Here is a 22,481-nt window from a genome sequence, read left to right as displayed (position 1 = left end):
GCACTGGTGGCATACACCTTTAATCCCAGCACTTGCAGAGGCAGGTGGATCTCTGTGAGTTCGAGGCCAGCCTAGAGTGAGTTCCAGAACAGCCTCCAAAGTCACAGAGAAACCCTGTCTTGAAAAGACCAAAAAAAAAAAAAATAATTAATTCACAGGATTGAGCTCATCGGTAGAGTGCATGCCTACCATGTATGAGAGGGCACACGCACACGCACACACACACATACCTGTTTTTAAAATGGCAATTTCTAGGGGCAAGAAAGATGACTCAGTGCTTAAAGCACTTGCCATGCAAGCATCAGGACCAGAATTCAGATCCTCAGGACCCACATGAATGCCAGGTGGGCATCATGGCCCACCTGTAATTTCAGCCTCAGATGTCAGAGACAGGATCGCCACTACACATTGGCTAGAAAGACTAGACAGACATCAGCAATCTCTGGATTTAACTGAGACACTTTGCTTCAATAACTAAGGTGGAAGAGCAACTGAGGAAAATGGGTACCATCAACCTCAGGCTCCCACATGCACACATGCTCACCAACACACAGGCTAACACAAACACTAACGGAAATAAAACGTAACATCAAACAGGTACTCCTGACATGGGTCCACTGCAGCACTATTTACAGTAGCCAAAAGGTGGAAACAGTTCAAAGATGAATGCATAAGCAAACCATAGTACAGATATCTATTGAGTTATTATTCAACCATACCTAATACCCAAAAAGTACCAACTGCTACCATGTAGGTGAGCTCTGAAAATACTAAGTCAAAGAAGTCAAACAAGAGTGCATTGTGTATGATTCTATTCACAGGAATTATCTAGAATAGGTAAATCCAGAGAACACAGTTTGTGCTAGCCAGGAGGGCCTTAGAAGAGGAAACAAGGACAGACTACTGAGCGAGGAAGGGGTCTTCTTCTTTAGTTTGGACTACCTCTGCATTAGTTATCCCCTACTCTGGGATGACTGTACCTGGCTTAAGAACTTCCTCTGAAATGATAGCAATATGTGGCAGTAGAAGAGGTGGCTGTATGACATGAACATATGGAATGCCACTGAACTGTGTTTAGAATGGCTGGATTTGTAGTCTTTTTATTTCACCTTAATTTCAAATTTTTAAAAAATCATGTTTAATTATATGATATGTGTGCCTATCTGTGTGTGCCTGTGCACTAAACTAAGGGCAGATCCCAGAGGCCAGAGGTGTTGGATTCCCCTGGAGCTAAAGTTGTAGGTGGTTATGAGTCACCGGATGTGGATCCTAGGATTCATACCTGGGTCCTCTAGAAAAAGCAGTACATGCTCTAAACCCCTACGCCACCTCTCCAGCCCCATCTTGTTCTTATAAGGGCAGTGAATACTACAGAACTCAATGAAACTAAAAGAATGTGGGAAAACAAATTAAAGACTGCAGAGTGCTTACAAAGCATGCCAGAGAACCACCAACTAAACCAAACAAACCTATAAGGTATCACATGAACGAGTGCATTATATTATCATGGTACTAATGTACTCAAATTATGCAGTTTCAGCTGTGGAAAAAGAATTCCTGAATATTTGGTGACTACTGAAAACATTCTGCAACTAAAGTAGCAACTGCTTGTCTACATATTAAAGTCTTGTAGCATAGGTCAACTTCTAGGCCATACTGTTTCACATCTGCTTCCATTTAATACAACCAGTTCTGTTCAGCAGTATGTCAAGTTCTGATGTATTCTCTTTCTGAAAAAGTGAAATGTTCTTTTCTGTGCATTCTTTTTGCATGAATGCAAGGATCGACCTCAGATTGCTGTGGGAGACGGCAAATGGAGCCCATCAGTAGAAGCCTTATGTCCTACTACCTGTTCTGCATGAGGCACTTTCTGATGTCTAAGCCCCACTGTGATGTAGAAGGTAAAAGAACTCCTGCTAAGTACCACTCTTCCTGCTAATGTCCTTCTCTACCCTGTAAGGAAACTTATCACAATAGTACAACTTACCGCAAAGATCTTTAACAATGTTTTCATGTAGAGCTTTCGGATACCAAAGGAGACTCCAAAAATGGCAGGGACTATGATGAAAACGAGTAGCAGGGTGAAGAGGACAGTCAGAGAGATGCCCAGAAGGTTGACAATCAAGCTATCAAAAGGCAGCAACAGGAACATGGTGGAGGATGCAGGTCAGGCTGGTGCCCTCCTTTATACACACAAACACGTCTTCAGATGGTCCCTTCCAACAGCACAAGTCTTGGAAAGGAAGCCAGTCTCCCACGGGTGACAAACTCCATCTCAAAGTTCATGTCATCCAACTGCCTAAATACAGAGCTGTGGTGCAGAACAGTAGCAGAAAAGGGCCACAGGAGCACCCCAGAAATTCCAGGTCTTCCTGGCGTAGATAGAGCTGTGGTCAATGAGGCAGGACAAGGCTTCAGGAACAGCATCCGAGTACTGACTGAGTTTCCAGGCAAGTGAGTGGCAAAGAAGAGCTTTCAGCTATGTGGGCTGCTTCCAAGGTTTTACTTTCTTCCTGCCCCAAAGCATTCAACAGGTGAATTTGTCCTAAAGGTCTGTGTTGCCAGAAGTACCAAGAAGAGTCCACCTCGGTGCCAGAAGAATCCTGATAACTCCAGTAGACAAGGGTAATTGCTGGCACTTCACACCAAAGGCTTCTCAATGTCAGTATACAGAAGTAACTTTTACTTAAAATTCCTTCATAAGCTAAAACTGAGTTCACTGTAAAGAGTTCATAGCTGGTCCCATGCTCCCTTGGAGGGGGGGGCACTCCTGGTGCTGGCTGCCCCAGGACCCTCCTAACCGGAGAGTCCCAGCCTTTGCCAGTAACAAACAGAGGCTGGCACAGAATGTCTCATACTGCCTGTACCGAGCACTATTCCAGACACGCCTGGCATTGGTGTCCTCTGATATTCTTCTCCCTTAAGGCACCCTTCTCAGTGGTGACCTGGGTTCTTGGCAAAAGGTTGTTTACATGCTGCCAGAGCTGGGGGGTGAAAACAGAAACACCATCAGTCACACAAAGCAAGAGGAGAAATGTCAATGTGCTTCTGTGCGTCTATGTGTGGCAAGGGAGAGCTGTTTTAGGGTGAAACCACAGCCAGCTTCTCCAATCATCAAGGTCAAAAGGAAGCAAGCAAATAGATACACATATGGAAAAAACAAAACAAAACAAAAAGATTTCCACAGTGTTTTGAACTGCAATGAGAGGAACTATAGCCACACCAACTTTCAGATAGTACATATTTTGAAAAGTAAGGGTATAGTATGGAATTCAAATTGCCTTCTGACTTGTCCCATAACATAACAGGTGGGGCTAGTTTTGTATTCTTCCCACTGTAATTTCTACTCACACAGGAAAATCATTTGTTCCTGTCCCTCTCATGACCAGGCAACAAAAAGGAGGGCATTACTAACAAGGCATGCTGTTCTTCACGTTGCTTTTTACTTATTAACTTGGAAGAGAGTTCTATGTGTAAAAACAGAGCTCCCCCACTCTTTGGGGGTACACAGTTTGCAACTAAAATAACATACCAGGATTAAGGTAACTTATCTTCTAAGACTAGACACTACTAATGCTACCTTTTTGCTAAATATTGCTGTGCTAAACAATCCTACCATATATGATTTAGTAGCAGCAAAATTCCTAGAATAACAGAACTGTAGAGGAAAGGGAAATACACATTTAAACTTTTACAAGATATTTATTACATTTCTTCCATAGAAATTAAGCCCTTCCTGTCCACTACATTTGGCACACCTCTAATCCCAGCACTCGGGACACAGAGGCAGGAGGATCTCTGTGAGTTTGATGCTGGTCTACAGATCGAGTGCCAGGACAGGCTACAAAGCTACAGAGAAACCTTGTCCAGGAAAAAAAAAAAAAAAAGTAATCCAAAATATAGTGTTCATTCCAAATACAAGTTACTAATGCCAAATCCTGAACTCTGAAGCATCCTATCAAATCTTCCTAGCAAAAATGTTTACCATGCAGTGTGGGGGATAGAACCCAGGCCGCTCACTGACTATACGAGCCAAATACTCTATAACAGAGCTACTTCCTAGGAATGACCTCCTAGTTTTGTCCCAATACATAGTTCAAGAAACTGAACAAATAGGTACTGACTTACCACCAATTTTGATTAGTGTTTTATGTGTTATCTAAGAGCTGGTGAAGTAGCTTAGTGGGTAAAGGGCCTTGCAGCCAAGCTTAAGGCCCCGAGTTTGGTCCCTAGAACCCAAATGATACAATTAATTCCCACAAGTTGCCCTCTGGCTTCCACATATGCACCATGGAACATGCATGTGTAGATATACACACACAAAATAAGCAAATGTAATAGAAAAATGGTATCCCCCCCCCTTTTTTTTCCCGAGATAGGGTTTCTCTGTGACTTTGGAGGCTGTCCTGGAACTAGCTCTTGTAGACAAGGCTGGTCTCGAACTCAACAGAGACCCACCTGCCTCTGGCTCCCGAGTGCTGGGACTACCAACGCCTGGCTGAAAATAGTATCCCATTTGACACTGAGCTGAAAGCATTACTCACACACTGTCCTCATATACTCTCCTGACAACTCTATGGTGGAGTCATCGCCACTACCATTTACAAATGAAGACAATAAAATTTAGGCAAGAACTAAACTTCCCAGAGTCACACAATCTATTAGTACAGTAGAAGTCAAGACAAGGGATTATCTTTACTCCATGTTCTTTAACAACATTTATGGCTTTCTACATCTCAAACTACCCTGAAATAATCAGTGCCTTATTTATGCAAAGTGCTATAGGATTTCCTATTGAGAAAAACCACAGGATAGATCTGGAGTCATATATCAGAATTTACTGTTCTCAGAACTGAAGTACACGAGTGTTTTTTTCATTTTTATAAACTGGTTAAACTCCTTATTAAACATGCCAGATTTCTAACCTCATCCCCAAAGTGACTGAGGAATTTACGTCACTGTGTTTCTTACCCCTTTCAGGGTCTAGCCTAATTCAAGGGCCATACCTCCAATCTACCCTCTATCCTGGCTCTTGTTCCCCTTAGCCAGCATTCCCATGAGAAGATGCAGCCAGAGCCCTCTGTCCCACTGCCCAAGGTTACCTCTCGTTCCATGGGCTCAGCGTGACTGTCACATACCAAATTTGACCCACATGTCAAAGTTTTGAACATTTCTTCTTTGCATCACAATCAGTTGAGAATTCCCAAGGTTATTCTGGGTTCATGTCCCCAAAACACTAAAATAAACACATGTGGCAACACACTCATTTCTTCAGTTAGTTCAGGAGTTGGCCAACCACAGATATCTGGATATGGTTTGCTTTATAAGGCTCTAGAGCTTGGTATGGCTTTTACAATTTTAAAGACAAATGGAAATAAGGATGTGTGACAGAAACCAGGGCCTGAAAGAGCCTAAAATACTGACCACTGAGCCTTCACAGAAATGGCTTATACCTATCCTTTTTTCCACGAGAGGTGGTAACCTCTACCCCTCACCCCACCCCTCCTAGAGTACTTGCTCATGAAAGCTGGACTCCAAACCAGAGAACAATGAACTAGTCTGACAAGTTCTCTGGCCAACACCAATACATAAATTCTTAGAAGTTGAGGAAACAATAAACTGCAGTTATAAAATAATATCCTACACACCTTGGAGGATTAGTAGAAATATTGAAGTTACAAGCAACCGAAGTATCAGAAAACTGCTCATTTAGAAGATATCACTTTGCCTCATATAACATACAACACTACATGGTAAGGAAGCCATTAATTAGTATTTGCTTACTCTCTTAGCTTCCACAGCCAGATTCCTGCCAAACACTGAGAATCAATCAACCAAAAGCTCCTCAACTGTTTCAGAGAAAAACACAAGACCCAACTAGTTCTGAGTGTCAGGAAGGAAGACACTTTCATTGTAGTCAGAGACAGAGCCAAGTGCTGAGCTAGCTAAACTTTTTTTAATCCAATGTTCTTAATCCTTGGAGTGACTAACTCAATATATACTCACTGGACAAATAGTATGTGCTGGATACATTGCTAATAGTCAGTGAACAAATAACCTATAGACAACAATCAAGTGAAAAAGCAAACACAAAGTAGGAAAAGACAGGAGCCCCAGAAAAGATTGGGAAATGAATTATTTAAATTCATTTAAACCTCTATGCCAGTTCATATCTAGTCACAGGCATGCGGCAGGAGCTATAACTACCACTCCTAAACGCAGAAATATTTTCAAAAAGTATTCTGAGAAGTAACTCATATCTTCACCAGGTGACCGTGACTGTCAGAACATGTAAAAAGTGATGTCATATGGTAACTCTAAAGGGATAATAAAATTGCCCTTTCATCAAAAATAAATGTTTAAGGCTGGTGGGATGGCACAGTAAACAGAAATGCTTGCTGTGCAAACCTGATGATCCAAGTATGATCTCTGGATGGAAGAGAAAACTGACTCCAAATGCTACCCTCTGATCTTTACATGTCCACACACATGCCCTCACATGTGTGCATGTACATACACACATATTAAAATTTAAATTGTTTACACAGGGATACTTTTTGTTTTAAAGCAAAGTACATGCTTGTCACACATTAGATACCAATAATAATTCATACTCTGCAAGGAACTGTCCTAGTTAGCTGTCTGTATCAACTTTACACCAGCTTACACACACACACACACACACACACACACACACACACACACGCGCGCGCGCGCGCGCACACACCCCTGTGAAAAGACTGCTCAAACTAAACTGTGGACATGTCTGCTGGGGATTGTCTTGATTGTTAATTGACACAGAGGGCCAGTCCACTATGGGTGACACCATTCCCTAGCAAATAGTCCTGGGTTATATGAGAAAGGTAGCTAAGAATAAATGAGCAAGCCAGCCAGCAGTCTACCTGCTTGGGTTCCCTCAAGTTGCAGTGATGAACTGCAACCTAGAAGTATAAGACAAATACATCCCCTTCTCATCTAAAATTGGTATTTGCCACAGCAACATTAATAAAAGTGGAACAGGACCCAAAGAAAATCAAGATTATTTTGAGTTCTGGACAACAAATTTTAAATAGTCTTAGAGGTAAAGTTGTTTCATAGGGCACAAAATCCACAAGCAGAGAGAGAGGGAGGGAGGGAGAGAGGGGGGGAGGGAGGAAGGGAGGGAGGGAGGGAGGGAGGGAAGGAGGGAGGGAGGGAGAGAGGGAGGATGAAAAAATGAAAATTACATTCTCACCAAGCAGCAAGTGCTCAATTAAAAAAAGGTAACTATAAAAGAAAAAAATGTTATTTAAACCTCTATTTAAGCCAGGTGTGGTAGCCCATGCATGTAATCCAGTACCCAAGAGGCTGGGGCAGGAGGATCAAAATTCAAGGCTACCCTTACCTATATAGTTAAGTTTTCAGGAATCTCAGAATATATGAGACTGTCTCAAAAAACCCCAACCATCCAACCAACCATACTATGGTAAGTTGTACCAAACCACTGTGTTGATGAAAATTGTAAAATACCCTCAAATGTCACTGATTAAGGGTTAACATGTTATGTTATGATCTCTTTGAAGATAATTTAGCAATAGTCATAGCTTAAATGTTGGTACCTTAGGTTTTGCAACACCACTTACAGAAGTATATCCTAAGAATAAATAAAAGCAATAGTTCTCAACTGGAGTTGATTCCTTTTTTATATCCCTTGGGAGCATTTAACAACTCAGGTATATTTGGTTATTATAACTCAGAACAGGGATACTACTGGCACCTGGTGCAATGGAGCTGTGATGCTACTAAAATTGTCAGGTATGTGATTGCTCTGTAATAAAGAATTACCTTGTCTAAATATCCATAGGGCTGGAGTTAAAACCATATACTAATGCATATGCAAAAGGAAGCAGGTACACCTGCACTTTAAATATCTAAAAAAAAAAAAATACCAAGCCCCATCAGCAGAACACAGTAGCACACTATCTTTTTTTAAAAAGGGACAAGCTGGAAAGATAGCTCAGTGATCAAAAGAACTTGCTGTACAAGTATGAGGACCACAGTTCACATTGTAGCACACACACATAGCCTGGTGTCCAGAGCACAACTGTAACTCTAGCTCTGAGGCAGGTGGAAAAAGAGGATCACTAGGGATTGCTGGCTTCCAGCCAAGCTAGGTAAGAAAATAAGCAACTAAATAAAGAAATAGAAAGAAACATTTGAGACCCAGGTTTAGGGTGAGAGGACACCTGGATACCTTTTTCTTCTAGTGGCCTGCATACACTCACATAGAGACAGACAGACACATATGTAGATAAACAAATCTTAGAGAGAGAATATGAATTAATGAATATGGGTGTAGATCACGGCAGAACACCTGCTTAGCTATGTTTGACGGTTCTATTCCCAAACACACACAGCAGCAACGTAGGGAGAACACACCTATATATACAGTTTTATCAGGACGTGGAAGTTTGTAAACCTAACACCTAAAAGGCTTAATCAGGAAGGAGGACCACAATTTTGAGGCCAGTGTGGGCCATATACAACACTATATCAAAAATACAACCTCCTAGTTAAAAGCAGACTAATGTCTACAGTAAATACCAATTATGAAGAAAGTGAAAAAATATACCAAGTTTCAGCTACTTGCATAGTATCTCTAGAGAAATACACATACCACACAGGCTACATGTTACAGGTGCCTCTCAGAATTAATGCCACCATTTATCCTTTCAGCATCTTTAAAACTGCATTCAGGATTTTCAGTAGGTAACAGTTTTAGTTCACTCAAGAGACATCCTGTAGTTTAAACCCTAGCTTACTCCCTTAATAGTGAATGGGATTTGGGGTCAAATTCTCAATCTCTTTCAGCTCCTGTTCCGCAATACCTACTGACTGAAAGGACTGCTCACACAATATAATACCTGGCTATCATTAAAGAAAAAATGCAGGCTAAGGTAAGAAAAGGGAACGTGAATGCACTATTGGTAGGAGGTGTACTAGCTAGTCACTATGGAAAAATAGTATAGAGTCCTCAAAACATTAAAAAAAGAACTTCCAATATGATCCAGCAACTCCACTACTTACCCAAGAAAGGAAATCATTACAACCAAAAGATACATGTTTTTCACAATACTATTCACAACAACTAAAATATATCCTAGTATGTATCCAAATAATAAAATAAGGAATCAATTCAGCTCCCTTCAATAGACAGTGGTCAAAGTATGTGTGGTATATATACACAATGAGATTTTATTTAGCCATAAAAAATGCAATTCCCATTTACAGCAGTATGGATGGAACTGGAGGTCAATTTATTAAGCAAATTCTGTCAGACACAGAAAGACAAGCATCACATATTCTTACCTGTGGAAACAGTTTACTCAACTCTGTGGAATGAATTGGAATAGTGATCACTAAATAGAAGAGCAGGGTGGAATGAGGTGTGAGGAAGTTCAATAAGGGGCACCAGGACCACAAGATGGCTCAGAAGTAAAGGCACTTGTTGCCAAGATTGATGATCTGAGTTCAATTCCTGAAAGGAGAGAACTGATTCCCACAAGCTGTTTCTGGCCTCCACACTTGTGCTTTGGCACACACATGCCCACACATATACCCATGAATAAATAAATGTAACTTAAGCAAGGAGCACCAAAGTCCAACTGGAGGTAAGTACTGTTTTTAAGCACAACAGGTTAAAATAATCTATAATAGATTCCAAAATGGCTGGAAGAGTATGGCATTTCCAGTATATAAAATGATTGCTTAGAGATAGAAATATTTATTTACACTAGCATGATTAAAGTGCACACATGTATTGGATCGCTATAATGATGTATAAATATGTTTCAGTAGAAAAACCCAATATATATACCATGGTCCTCACAGTTGAAATCAGAGTGAAGAAAATGTTTTGTGCTTAAAGACAGCACACTGTGTGAATTCATAAGTTAACATAAGACCATCATAGTAATTCTCAAGAGGACAGAAACCAGTGGTATTGATGGTGGGGCTGGAGGCATTATGTGCTAGAAGCAGACCCAGCCACAGTGATTCTAGGTCCACAATTGGCTCCATCAGGATATACATGTGAGTCACCCAGGCCTCAGTCCAGACAAAATGAATGACAATCTATGTGGAGGGAGACTACTACTATTTAATGCAACAAAATGAATGACAATCTATGTGGAGGGAGACTACTTAATGCACTAGGCTGAGGAGATAATACTTGCCAGGGTCACACAACCGGTGAGTGGCAGGATGGGATTAGAACAAGGGTCTCTGTCTCCTAGCCCAAACTCTTTAACAACTGCACCTTATTTCCCAAACTACCATGAAATAAACACTTGCCTCACTGGCAGACTTGCTTACTAGAACTTCCTGGTAATTAGAGAAAGTCCCAAGGACATCTGGATTTGTGTTCAAAAAAATGAATTTTTTAAGTATTTCTAGGAAACTCGAGTGATTCTCATGTGTAGCTGAAGCTGGGTTCAGTATTATTACCAATGAACTCAGCCGAGAACAAATATAATCTGAGAAAACCACTAACCATCTTTGATGATGTATACCCATAAGTAAAAGGCATCTAACTCTCTAAGTAGAAAAGGGGGAAGGGAATATAAACAAATTTTGGTACACTGGTAAGAAAGCTTATGAGAGGATATGAAGCTGCATCTTAGGTTGCAGACTCTGGTAAAAATCATTCTGTGTTAGAGATCATTCAGGTGAAACTAAGGTGGCTGTCAACTAGAAAAACGAGACTTATTCTGGTCACCCTTAAGGTAGAGAATTAGTATTACTAGCAGTTATGGGCGTATAAATTTTAGCACAATATTAAAAACCCAACCCAAGGACTGGAGAGATGGCTCAGTGGTTAGGAGCACTGGCTATTTTGCCTAAGTACCTGGGTTCTCAGCACACATATGAAGGCTGGGATCATTTATAATGTCAGTTCCAGGGGACTTAATGCCCTCTTCTGTGCATCAGTATCTTCCAGATATCATACAAAGGACCACAAATTACATGATTTCATTTAAATGTAATCAACAAGTCCATAAAGACAGAAATAGATTAGTGGCAGCTAGGACTGCAGAAAAGTGGAAAGATTAAAGATTAAGACTAACACTTAAAAGGTGTAGGTTCTTCCTGCTCCCTCCTGTCATCCTCTCCCCCCCCATGATCCCTATTAGCTCAGGAGATCTTGTTCCTTTCCCCTTCTCTGGGGGACCATGTGTGTCTTTCTTAGGGTCCTCCTTCTTTCCTAGCTTCTCTGGTGGTGTGGATTGTAGGCTGCTACTTCTTTGTTCTAGATCTAAAAGCCATATATGAGTGAGTACATATCATTTTTGTCTTTTTGCGATTAGGTTACCTCACTCAGGATGGTTTCTTCTAGTTCCATCCATTTGCCTGCAAATTTCAAGATTCCATTTTTTTGTTTTGTTTTGTTTTTTCCCTGAGTAGTACTCCATTGTGTAAATGTACCACATTTTCTCCATCAGTTGAGGAATGGAATGAGAGCAAGAAAAGGCATACCATCATAGAGGGAGCCATTATAGTTTTAAAGAGAATTCTGGCACTAGGGAAATGTCCAGAGATCTTCAAGGTTGACCCCAACTAACAATCTAAGCAATAGTGGAGAGGCTACCTTAAAAGTCCTTCTCCGATAATGAGATTGGTGACTACCTTATATACCATCCTAGTGCCTTCATCCAGTAGCTGATGGAAGCAGACGAAGACACTCACAGATAAACAGTGAGCTGAACTCTGGAATCCAGTTGCAGAGAGGAAGGAGCGATGAGCAAAGGGATCAAGACCAGGCTGGAGAAACCCACAGAAACAGCTGACCTGAACAAGGGGTTGCTCATGGACCCCATACTGATAGCTGGGAAACCAGCATAGGACTGTTCTAGACCCCCTGAAGGAGGAAGTCAGTTTGGAGGTCTGGACAATCTACGGGCCACTGGTAGTGAATCAGTATTTACCCCTAGTACACAAATGAACTTTGGGAGCCCTCTTCTCACAGAGGGATACACACTGGGGAGGGTCTAGGCCCTGCTCCAAATGATATGACAGACTTTGAAGATTCCCCAAGGAAGGCCTCACCCTCCCTGGGGAACAGAAAGGGGTTGGGATAGGAGGGTCAGTGGGGTGCAGGGGAGGGGAAGGAGAGGGAACTGAGATTGACACGTTAAAAGAAGCTTGTTTCTAATTTAAATTAAAAAAAAAACCTCTAATACATAAATTTTTTTTTTTAAAGTATCGGTTCTTCCTAAAGTGATGAGAATGTCCTAACTTGACTGGTGATTCTTGCACATATCTGCTCATATAGTAACTACTGAACTGGATGCTTTATGTGTGTGAGTGGTTACTTTGGCTCAGTTTCTAGTTTTACTTTATCATGGAGAAGGCATGGAGTAGTTCAGAGACAGGAACATGCAAGAAGAGGTTTGTATCTCAAGCAGGAGATAGAAGGCAGAGAGGCAAGTGTGTGTGTGTATTAAATGGGAGAGTTGTATAGTTTGTAAATTTTAAATTACTTTTATTAAAAACTAGTAAGTGGGACCGTGGAGTTTTTTGTCTCCTGGTCTCTCAAACTGTGGAACCTAAGCACTTAAAATCTCTACCAACATTACCAATCAACCACATCAAGCTATCACATCAAGCTATCAGTTTAGTGCCTGATAAATTGAAAATATAAACATTAATTATCATTTCAAAGCTGGAGGCAACAACCTGATGACAAATCACAGTTATGACTTAACCACTAAGAATCCAGTCCAACCTTAGCATTTTATAAGCTCTAAGGGATAAATAAATATTAACTAAGACAAACCACAGAAGAGAAGTAAGACTATATCTCAAATCAGATCCCAAGTCTAGAGATTGTTCTGCTCCTGGGATAACTTCACATTTACTTTTGGGTGGGATAAACTTCAGACCTATCAAATGTTCACTTCTGATGTGATGGCAAACATGACTCCCAGGCACAGCAGGGCTGACTTCATTTTAACTCTTTCTCAGAAGTGAAATGGAAAGAATAGCCTGAATGGGATGCTGCAGCTCAGTTGATACAGAGAAGCACTGAGGCTAAGGTAAAGTGAACCTAAAGAATCACCAATATACGTACATTTGAAATCTGCTCTGGGTAAAATAAATTATCCAAGGTATAGTCAGAACACAATAGGCAAAGGATGACTCAGCTCACTAGAAAGAGTAGGGCTTGGTTGAGGGTCTTGTTCTCCCCCAACCCCCAAGGTCATTCTGAACTCATCAGTTAGCACTGGATAGTAACATAGTACACCAAGTTCACTCCAAACAATAGAAAGGTCTCCTATACCTAGGGAAGAACAAGCATTTTGATAAACAGTATCATTCACTTAAGAAACAACAGCATGAAAGCTGGAGAGATGGCTCATCAGTGAAGAGCACGGTCCTTGCAAAGGACCCAGGATAGGTTTTTAGCATTCACAGGGTTGTTCACAAACATCTGTAACCCCCAGCTACAGGGTATTAGATGCCCTCTTCTAGCTTTTGCAGGCACTACAGGCACATGGTGTACACAATACTGTAGGTAAAACATACACACACATTTTTAAAAACCAGAAAGGAGGGAGGGGGGGAGGTAGGTAGGTAGGGAATGGCTCAGTGGTTCAGAGCAATGGCTTCTTTTGCAGAAGACCCAGATTTGGTTCCCAGCACCCACATGGTCTATACACATATACATAAGGTTATAACTCTAGTTCCAGTGTGTGTGTGTGTGTGGGGGGGGGTGTCTAACATGGTCTTTAGGTCTCAAATGGCACATTGGATGCATGTTTTGCTTACATACATGCAAGCAAAACATTTGTACACATAAAAATAAATTTTAAAATATGCCAATGTGGGGCTTGGTAAGGGCACTTGCTGTGAAAGCCAAAAGGGCCTGAATTCAAAACTACAACAGGTTTAAAAACAACAACAAAACCAGTTTAGGAGCAGTTCTTCCATGTTTCAAGTAAGACTGTTGAATCTTTGTGCAAGAAGATTTTTTTTTGTTTTTAATGCCAGTTAAAAAAGCAAGTGAGATAGCTCAGGGTATAAAGGTGCTTGTCACTAAGCCTAATGACCTGAGTTCAATCCCTGGGAATCAGATGATGGAAAGAGAAACCAACTGGGAATGTTGACGCACGCCTATAATCCCAGAACTGGAAGCAGGCAGTTCTATGTGACTTTGAAGCCAGTATGGTCTACATAGTAAGTTCCAGGCCAGCCAGAGCTACATACTGAAACCATCTTAAGAAAGAGCTAGAACTGACAAGTTGTTCCTCTGACTTCTACCCTCACATCATAGAACACACAGAAGCTCCTCTGCAAGTGCACGAGCACGCACACACACAAATTTAATAAACATTTTAGATGTCAGTACATGACAGCATAATTAGTGGTAATAACATTTGGACACCTAGAAAGGACATACATATGAATGGCAAATAATAACAAAAAGGGAAATGCAAATCAGAATTATTAGATACCATTTTACATTCACAAGTATGTGTCAAACTAAAAAGAGAGCTTTATCAAGTATGGGATACACAGTAACTGCAACTCCTTGTACTCCTAGTGCAAATACAAAATGCAGTAACTAATTTAGGAAAGTGGTTAAACATGAAAGGACCTTGAAGTCAGAACAGGATACTTCAAGACTAAGTTCTCTGGACAAAGGAGAAGGGAAAAGGAACACAGGAGAGAAGGAAGAGACATTTGTCCTGGAGGGACAAAGGGTTGCCTCTGGATAGAGAGGAGACAGATGTGGCCCAAGGGCAAATGGCAGTTTATAAAGGGAACGGGGGAAACCCGAGTTAGGATAGTTGGTTACTACTGATTGGGCATGTTTAATTAGGGCAGCCAAAAAGGGGCTTTTTAATTGCTGGACTTCAATATTTTGATATCTAGATCTTGGTAGTCAGCTTCAAGAGGAGGAAGTGGCTAAATAAGAGAATAGACCTTGGTGGCTAGTTTCAGGAATGTAATCTGTAATCTAATGATTTAGAGGGAATGGCGGAGAAAGGTAAGGCAAAAACTGTTGGCACCATGTTTGACTTGCGTGGGCCGACTGGAGCCCTTCAAAACATATTGTGATGGTTTATGTTTTGTTCAAGGCCAATTCAAAAAAGAAAGAAAGCTGGAAATGGTGGCTCAGAGATGAAACCTCAAAACTTGAGAGGCTGAGCCAGAAAGGTCATGGGTTTGAAGCCAGCCTGGACTACAATAGTGAGTTTCAGGACAGCCTGAACTATAGACTCTGTTTCAAAGATTAACATAGCAGCTGGGTATGGTAGTGTTCATCTTTAATCCCAGAACTCAGGAGGCAGAAGCACATAATCTCCAAGTCTGAGGCTATCCTGGTCCACACAGTGAGGTTCAGGCCAGCCAGGACTACATAGAGCCTGTCTCAACAAACAGACAAAAGCCAATGAGTTATATGTAGACTTGGAATCAAGCCTGCATTAAATTCTGTCTCAAAAACTCAAGGGGGTGACAGATGTGGTTCAATGGTGAAGTTGTCTAGCAACGTGCAAGGCCCTAGGCTCAATCTCCAACATTGTGAGTAAATAAACATACAAGGTTTTTAAAAATTATTTTTTGTCAGTCTTAGTGGCAAACACTTTTACCCACTGAGTAAGCTCATCAGCCCAAGTTTTTAAAACTTTTTAGTTGACAGCTATATATAAAGGATTTAATATGATACTCTAATATACATTGTGTAATCATTAAAGCAAACTAACTAGCATATCACTTTTACACTTTTAAAAGCAGCCACCATAAAAGTAAAAACTGTATATATGCTTATATTTTTAGCAAATAGTAATTTAAAACTTTTAAAAGGAAATTCTAAAAATAATATATTTCCAACTAATAAACGAGGAAGTGTTTTTCTCTCCCTATCATTAGAGATGGAAAAATGGGACAAGCCCAGAAGACCATGAGTAAGTTCCCAGTTATGAAACACTGAGTTATTCGCATAGCTGTATGATGTGTTTTGCTTTGATCTAACTGTGTCCTGGACCTTTCCCTTTAAAATAAGAAAGTTTTAAAATATGTTGTTTTTATTTTACAGGAACACACAGTTTAAGAGAATATGTATTTTTAAAGAAACCTTGGACTTTTAAGGTGTTGGAACTTTTGCCAATCATGGTGGCAACATGCCTTTAATCCCAGCAGTTCAGAGACAGAGGCAGGTGGATCTCTGAGTTTAAGGCCAGCCTGGTAGAGATGTTCTCAACCTGTGGGTCATGACCCTTTTGGGGTTTTTGAAAGACCCTTTCACAGGAGTCGCCTAAGACCATCAGAAAACACAGATATTTACAGTTCATAACCAGCAGAATTAGTTATGAAGTAGCACCAAAAATAATTTTATGTTTGGGGGTCATTCCAACATTAGGAACTATATTAAAAGGCTGCAGCATTCGACTGTCAGATTTCGAGACAGGCTTTGATTGGCACAGGTGTGCCTTGGGCACGGGGCAAGCGGCTGCTATATAGCTGCCTGCTTGGGTGCTTCACCCTGGCAGCGACCAGGCAGCAGTGAGAGTAAGGTGCAGTAAGGTGCAAGGTGAAGGCACGGGATTCCAGAGGAGAGGATACAGCAGAAAATGGCCACTTCATGGACAAGCCTGTCCAGTATTCAAAAAATAGCCCTGGTACTGAGAATCCCAGCAAGTGCAGCAATTGCCTATATCCTTTACCGCCAATACAGGGAAAGCAGAGAAGAATGAATGACATTTGTTGGACAAGATGATATTGAGATAATGATGGAAGTTCACCAGGAGGCTGTGAAGTTGATCATTGGTCGACAAGGAGCGTAAATATAAAGGTCTCAGGGGAGGGGAGTGCTACCTCTCACCCTCCATTGCCGAGGTTACTGAAGATAAGGTTTTTTGAAACAGTCCTTCAGTATTTCTTTATGAACTTTAGTTTAATATAAAAAGAAATGGAGAGTCAACTTAAACTGTAAAATTTCCTTGAAAGTGTCTGTATGTGCACATCTAAAGAAATAAAGAATGTACTTCTGGAAAAAAAAAAAAAAGGCTGCAGCATTAGGGAGGTTGAGAATCACTGTAATAGAGACCTTACCTCAAAGTTTTAAAGACTGCAGCACTTCTAAAATTATACCATTTTATACTGTTACAATACATGAGGTCTTGGGAATAACAAAGTGATTTTAACAGTGGTTTAACAGCGATGTGTCTGTGTCAAGCTGACAAGAGGGTCAACTGTGCTGGTTAGATTTTGTCAACCTGACACAAATTAAGTTACCTGAGAAGCGGGGAGTGTTGCTGCACACGTTTAATCCCAGCACTTGGGAGGCAGAGGCAGATGGATCTCTGAGTTTGAGGCCAGCCTGGTCTATAGAATGAGTTCTAGGACAGTCAGGGCTACATAGAGAAACCCTGCTTCAACAAAAAATTTACCTAGGGAAAAGGAACCTCAACAGGAGTTATCTCCATCAGACTGGCCTGTGGGCATGTATGTGGGGCACTTTATTAATGATTGATGTAGAAGAACCAGTCCACTGAGCAAGCCAGTAAGCAGATTTTCTCCATGGTTCCTTTCCTGATCTCCAACAATGATCAACAGTGATTGGCCATATCGAACCTTTGGTTGCAAAGTTGCTTTTGGTCACCCTGTCTATTAGTTACTTTTCTATTCTTCTGATAAAACACCATGACCAAGGAACTTATAGAAGGATGGGTTTATTTGGGGTTATAGTTACAGAGGAATAAAAGCCTGTGAGGACAGAGCACGGTAGCTGCCACAGTATGCTGAAGGCTTACATCTTGAACCACAAGCAAGCAGTAGAGTGGGAATTTAAGCAGGAATGGCATGTGACTTTTGAAACCTCAAAGCCACACCTCCTAAGCCTCCCCAAACAATGCCAACAACTGGGGACCAGGCATTCAAAAGCTGGAGACCATGATGGACAGCTCATTCAAACCACCACATGGTAGAATAGAAAGCAAACCAGGACACTATGTCAACTAGATGGGGCTGCTTCCCATTAAATTCCATCTGTATGACAATTACTATATTGGTTACAAACTCACAACTGGACATCCTGAAAGCAAATTTACAACCATGCACAATAAACACAGACTATACTCATGTCTAAATCCAAAGCACTCTACAGTCTAGGGTTTGCTTGTTCACAGCACTCCTTGGAGAAAAACTCCACATTAAGTGTGAAAACTGATAACACAAATAAAACTATAGCCATGCACTTGTGCTAGACTTTTTCTGACTATGACCAAAATGATCAAGTAACTCAAGGGGAAATTTTTTATTTGGCTCAGCTCCAGAGAGGTTCATGAAGTCTAAGGTTGCCTAGCTTCATAGGGTTAGGCAAGACATAACAGCAGTATGCATGATGGACTAAGCTGTTCACTTCATGGTAGACAGGAAGCAAAGGTGGAATACAGAAAGATATAGCTCTGAAGGGCATAGCTCCTGTGTCTGACTTCTTCTTTTGGTTTTTTGAGACAGGGTTTCCCTGTGTCTTTGGAGGCTGTCCTGGAACTAGCTCTTATAGACCAGGCTGGTCTCAACTCACAGAGACTTGCCTGCCTCTGCCTCCTGAGTGCTGGGATTAAAGGCGTGCGCCACCAACGCCTGGCCTGTGTGTGACTTCTTACAGTTAGACATTTCTCACTTTTCACCTATTCAGTAATGCCACCATATGAATCTATCAAGGTAGGTGGATCTCTGAGTTCGAGGCCAGCCTGGTCTACACAGTGAATTCCAGGGCAGGCTCCAAAGTTACAGAGAAACCCTGTCTTGGAAACAAACAAAACCAAAAAGATGGACTATAATCAATACTCAGTTTTACCACATGCTGTCAATGGATAGAATATGATCCAAGTAACTCAGTTATATTACTTGCATAGGGAATCTCATTAATCAACCCTTAGTCCTCTTGTAAAAATACTCCAGCCCTGAACCAATCAACATACAGACTCAATGAAATTGTCCCATTTAAAGCATCCTGTATCTCATGCAAGAAATCTTGCTAATAGTTATCTTCTGCTTGTATGCACCTGTTCCTTTATTTAAAATAAAAAAAGCAAACCACAACCCAAACAAACAAAAACCTTCAACACACTTGAAGAAATTCCTTTAATTGGGCCTTGTAACATTCATGGTTTCCTAGTTCCATAATTCATATGTTTCTGGGAAAAAAATTAACTGCCTAAAGGCATTCTGGTCAATAACAAAGCACCTAAATAAAGGCAGTGGTCCCCCAAGATTTTACTACTAATAGACACTCTAGCCATTTTACTTTGTGTGAATGTCCTCTATAATGTTCCAATAACAAACTCCCTAACAATGAATGCACTTTTCAGAACAGTATCTCCGCATGACTGTACTGAAAATATATTGGTCTTTCTTATCAGGAATTTAGTAGCATAAAGTTTGCTAGGAAATGCATACTGTTTTATCAAAACCTAACCCATTCAGCCCGATGTTTATGTTAATAGCATGAAAGGGCTATGGGAAGATGTATTTCTCTTAGCCATCAAGAGTAAAGCAACCCAACACTAGGGAGGTTAAGATAAGAGGGCCAGCCTGGACTACAAAAGACCTTCCCATCACATTCATGCCCTCCCCACACACACACACAAGGAAAAGGAAAACACCACGAGCATACTTCCAATCAGTCTAATTTCTATTACTAAGCTTCCCAACAGTGTTGGGAATCAAACTCAGGGACTCAAACATTCTGAGTGACCCACCACTTGAGCTTCATCCCCATCCCTATTATGATCCCCTGTGACGTTATATTAAACAGCAGTAAAAGTTATCTAAATTCTTTTATCTTATTCTTATTGCCAACCATTTTTAAGCCAGTATTTTCTGAAGCCCTCTAAAAGCTATAATCAGAACTTCTCCTTTGTTCCATATTTATTTTTAAAATAAAAGGATATTCCCATTGTACTATTCTATTTCCCTGAGAAAGTTCACGTTAACTCATCTAAACCTTTTATGATTATCAGACACTTCAAGGCAACCTAAAAGTGGCACCTCACTGTGGCAAAGGAAGACCTAATATGGGGTTGGGAAAATGGTATGTTCTTTCTAGCCTTAACATAGCCTCTTAGAACTATCAGTCTGGACAAGTCAAGTCAATGACCTGAAGGCTTGTTTAAAAAAAGAAAGAAAGAAAGAAAGAAAGAAAGAAAGAAAGAGAGAGTAAGATAGATGAAGATATTGAATAAGATGATCTGGAAGCTCTCATTCATGTATAAGCATATTGAAACTAGAAATTAGTCATTCCCCACTTAAAATTTTTTTTAATGTTTCATTATTTTATGTCAATGAGTGTTGTGCCTTCATGTAGGTCTGTGTATATCTGGAGCCTGAGGCCAAAAGAGGGTGCTGAATCCCCTGAAACTGAATTATGGGCAGCTGTGAACCACCATATAGATGTTGGGAATCAAATCTAGGTCCTCTGTAAGAGCACTCTGCTCTTAAGCTCTAAGCCATTTTCTCCAACTGTTTTTATTTTTAATTGTGTAATTGTATGTCTGTGTACATGTGTCGCAATAGGATCCCCTGGAGCTGGAGTTACTGCTAACCGTAAACCACCAAACAGTGCAGGGAAATCAAGGTCCTCCGAAAGAATAGCAAGATCTCTTAACTGATCTCTCAAGCCTGTCCATGTTATTGAGACGGGGTCTATTACAGAACCTGGATCTTACCAAATGGTTTGCAGGATCTTCTTGTCTTTGCCTCTCAGCAGTGAGATTACAGATGAGTGCCACATTTGGCCTTTTACATGGATGATAGGGATCTGAACTCAGGACCTCATGTTTGTGCAGCACTTTATCCACTGAGCCATCACCTCAGCTCAAGGAAGAACTTTTAATAGGTTATCTTCCAACAAAAATACATAACGACTCTATACAATGCTACAATCTTTATTTTGAAACCTAAGCTACTTTTGACTTGTAGGGCTTACTATCAAAAGCTCCTTTGGGGCCGGGCGTTGGTGGCGCAGGCCTTTAATCCCAGCACTCCTGAGGCAGAGGCAGGCGGATCTCTGTGAGTGAGCGCCAGGACAGGTTCCAAAGCTACACAGAGAAACCCTGTCTCGAAAAACAAAACAAAACAAAACAACTCTTTTGGGGCTGGTAAAAACAAAATTAAAAACCAACCCCACCCTACCCACACATACATATGAGGATACACTCCAGAGCTAACATTTTTTTCTTTCTGAGACATAGAAGAAAAAAAAAAGTGGGGATGTAGATGGCACAAGATTAACCATGGGTGTTACTGAGACTAAATAATGGACATATGCTAGCTAGAAATATTGTTTTTGTATTATCGTAAACACTCCAAAATATAGATCTGAAAAGAAAATCACTCTCAGAACGGGAAAAGAGTATTCACAGCAGTCAAGAGTGCAGAAGTTTTGTTCACACGGTCTTTGATTTCAGTTTAAATGATTTAAATGTCCATTCTTACAAGGTTTCGATACAATCTCCAAGGCATGCTGCCATTCAGCATCGGTTCTTAAAGTTCTGCTAAAATTAAGGAAAACGACCTCCGACCCAAAGTTCTTCAAATGCTCTCAAGGCTATCTATTGATAACAAGCACGAAGAGCTGAGTATGAAACGGAACCATTTCACATAGGTTTTCTGTAATTTTCTGGGCCAACAAAGTTACATGCAAGTAAGACGGAAAGTGAATAAATAAGTAAAACTTTCAGGCAGGAGGATGCTGCCACCGAGGACATGGAACCAAGGTGAGTCTGGAGTGTGAAAAGGGCAGGAAAAGAGGCGGACGCGGTGGCTCGTCCAAGTGAACTAGAGTAGAGGAGGAAGGGAGGAAGGGAGAGACCGACCTGAAAAAGAAAAGTGTGAGCCCAGCCGGGGGGAAAGTGTATTCCAGGGGGAACCACCGGTGGAGGCGTTTCCACGTGATCTAACGCCCGGTTCTCGGCCACGCTCCTCAGCTCAGGGCCTCGCAGGGCCTCGGCGGTCAGCTGGAGAAACGTGGCCAGTGGGAAGAAAAGCGGGATGAGGAGAGGAGGAGAGAAGAACGGGATGGCTGAGGAGAGGCGCGGGGCAGCTGAGGAGAAGAGGGAAGGGCCGGATGAGGAGTGCGGCGGGGCTGCTGAGGAGAGGAGAGAAGAGAGGAGAGGAGAGAGGTTTGGCGGAGGAGAGAAGGGCCGGATGAGGAGTGGAGTGGCTGAGGAGAGGAAAGAGGAGGGCCGGATGAGGAGACAAGAAGAGAGCAGGGCTGGCTGAGGAGAGGGGAGAAGAGGGCCGGATGAGGAGGAGAGGAGAGAGGAGAGGAGAGGAGAGGAGAGCGGAGAAGGGTCTAAAGAGGAGACAAGAGACAGCAGGGCTGGCTGAGGAGAGGAGCGGGGCGGGCGAGAAGATGCTCCGGCCGCCCGGCAGCGGCTGCCCCACCGGCCGGACCCCGGACAGCGGCTCCCGACCCCGCGCCCCGCGCCCGG

General features: G+C 41.5%; 1 protein-coding gene across 1 annotated transcript in view; it reads right to left on the bottom strand.

Annotated features, from left to right (window-relative positions):
- Positions 1 to 22,481, bottom strand: part of Gpat4 (glycerol-3-phosphate acyltransferase 4) — a 37,544-nt gene that overhangs the window by 14,887 nt on the left and 176 nt on the right. Inside the window, exon 2 of the mRNA XM_027395299.2 lies at positions 1,988 to 2,984. Coding sequence (XP_027251100.1) covers positions 1,988 to 2,152 — 165 coding nt within the window. The 5' untranslated portion in view covers positions 2,153 to 2,984. The remainder of the gene's footprint in view (positions 1 to 1,987; positions 2,985 to 22,481) is intronic.

The sequence above is a fragment of the Cricetulus griseus genome, assembly GCF_003668045.3.
Source record: "Cricetulus griseus strain 17A/GY chromosome 1 unlocalized genomic scaffold, alternate assembly CriGri-PICRH-1.0 chr1_1, whole genome shotgun sequence".
Taxonomy (NCBI): Eukaryota; Metazoa; Chordata; class Mammalia; order Rodentia; family Cricetidae; genus Cricetulus; species Cricetulus griseus.
Note: the sequence above shows the minus strand (reverse complement) of the source record. Positions and strands in the feature narration are given on the sequence as shown.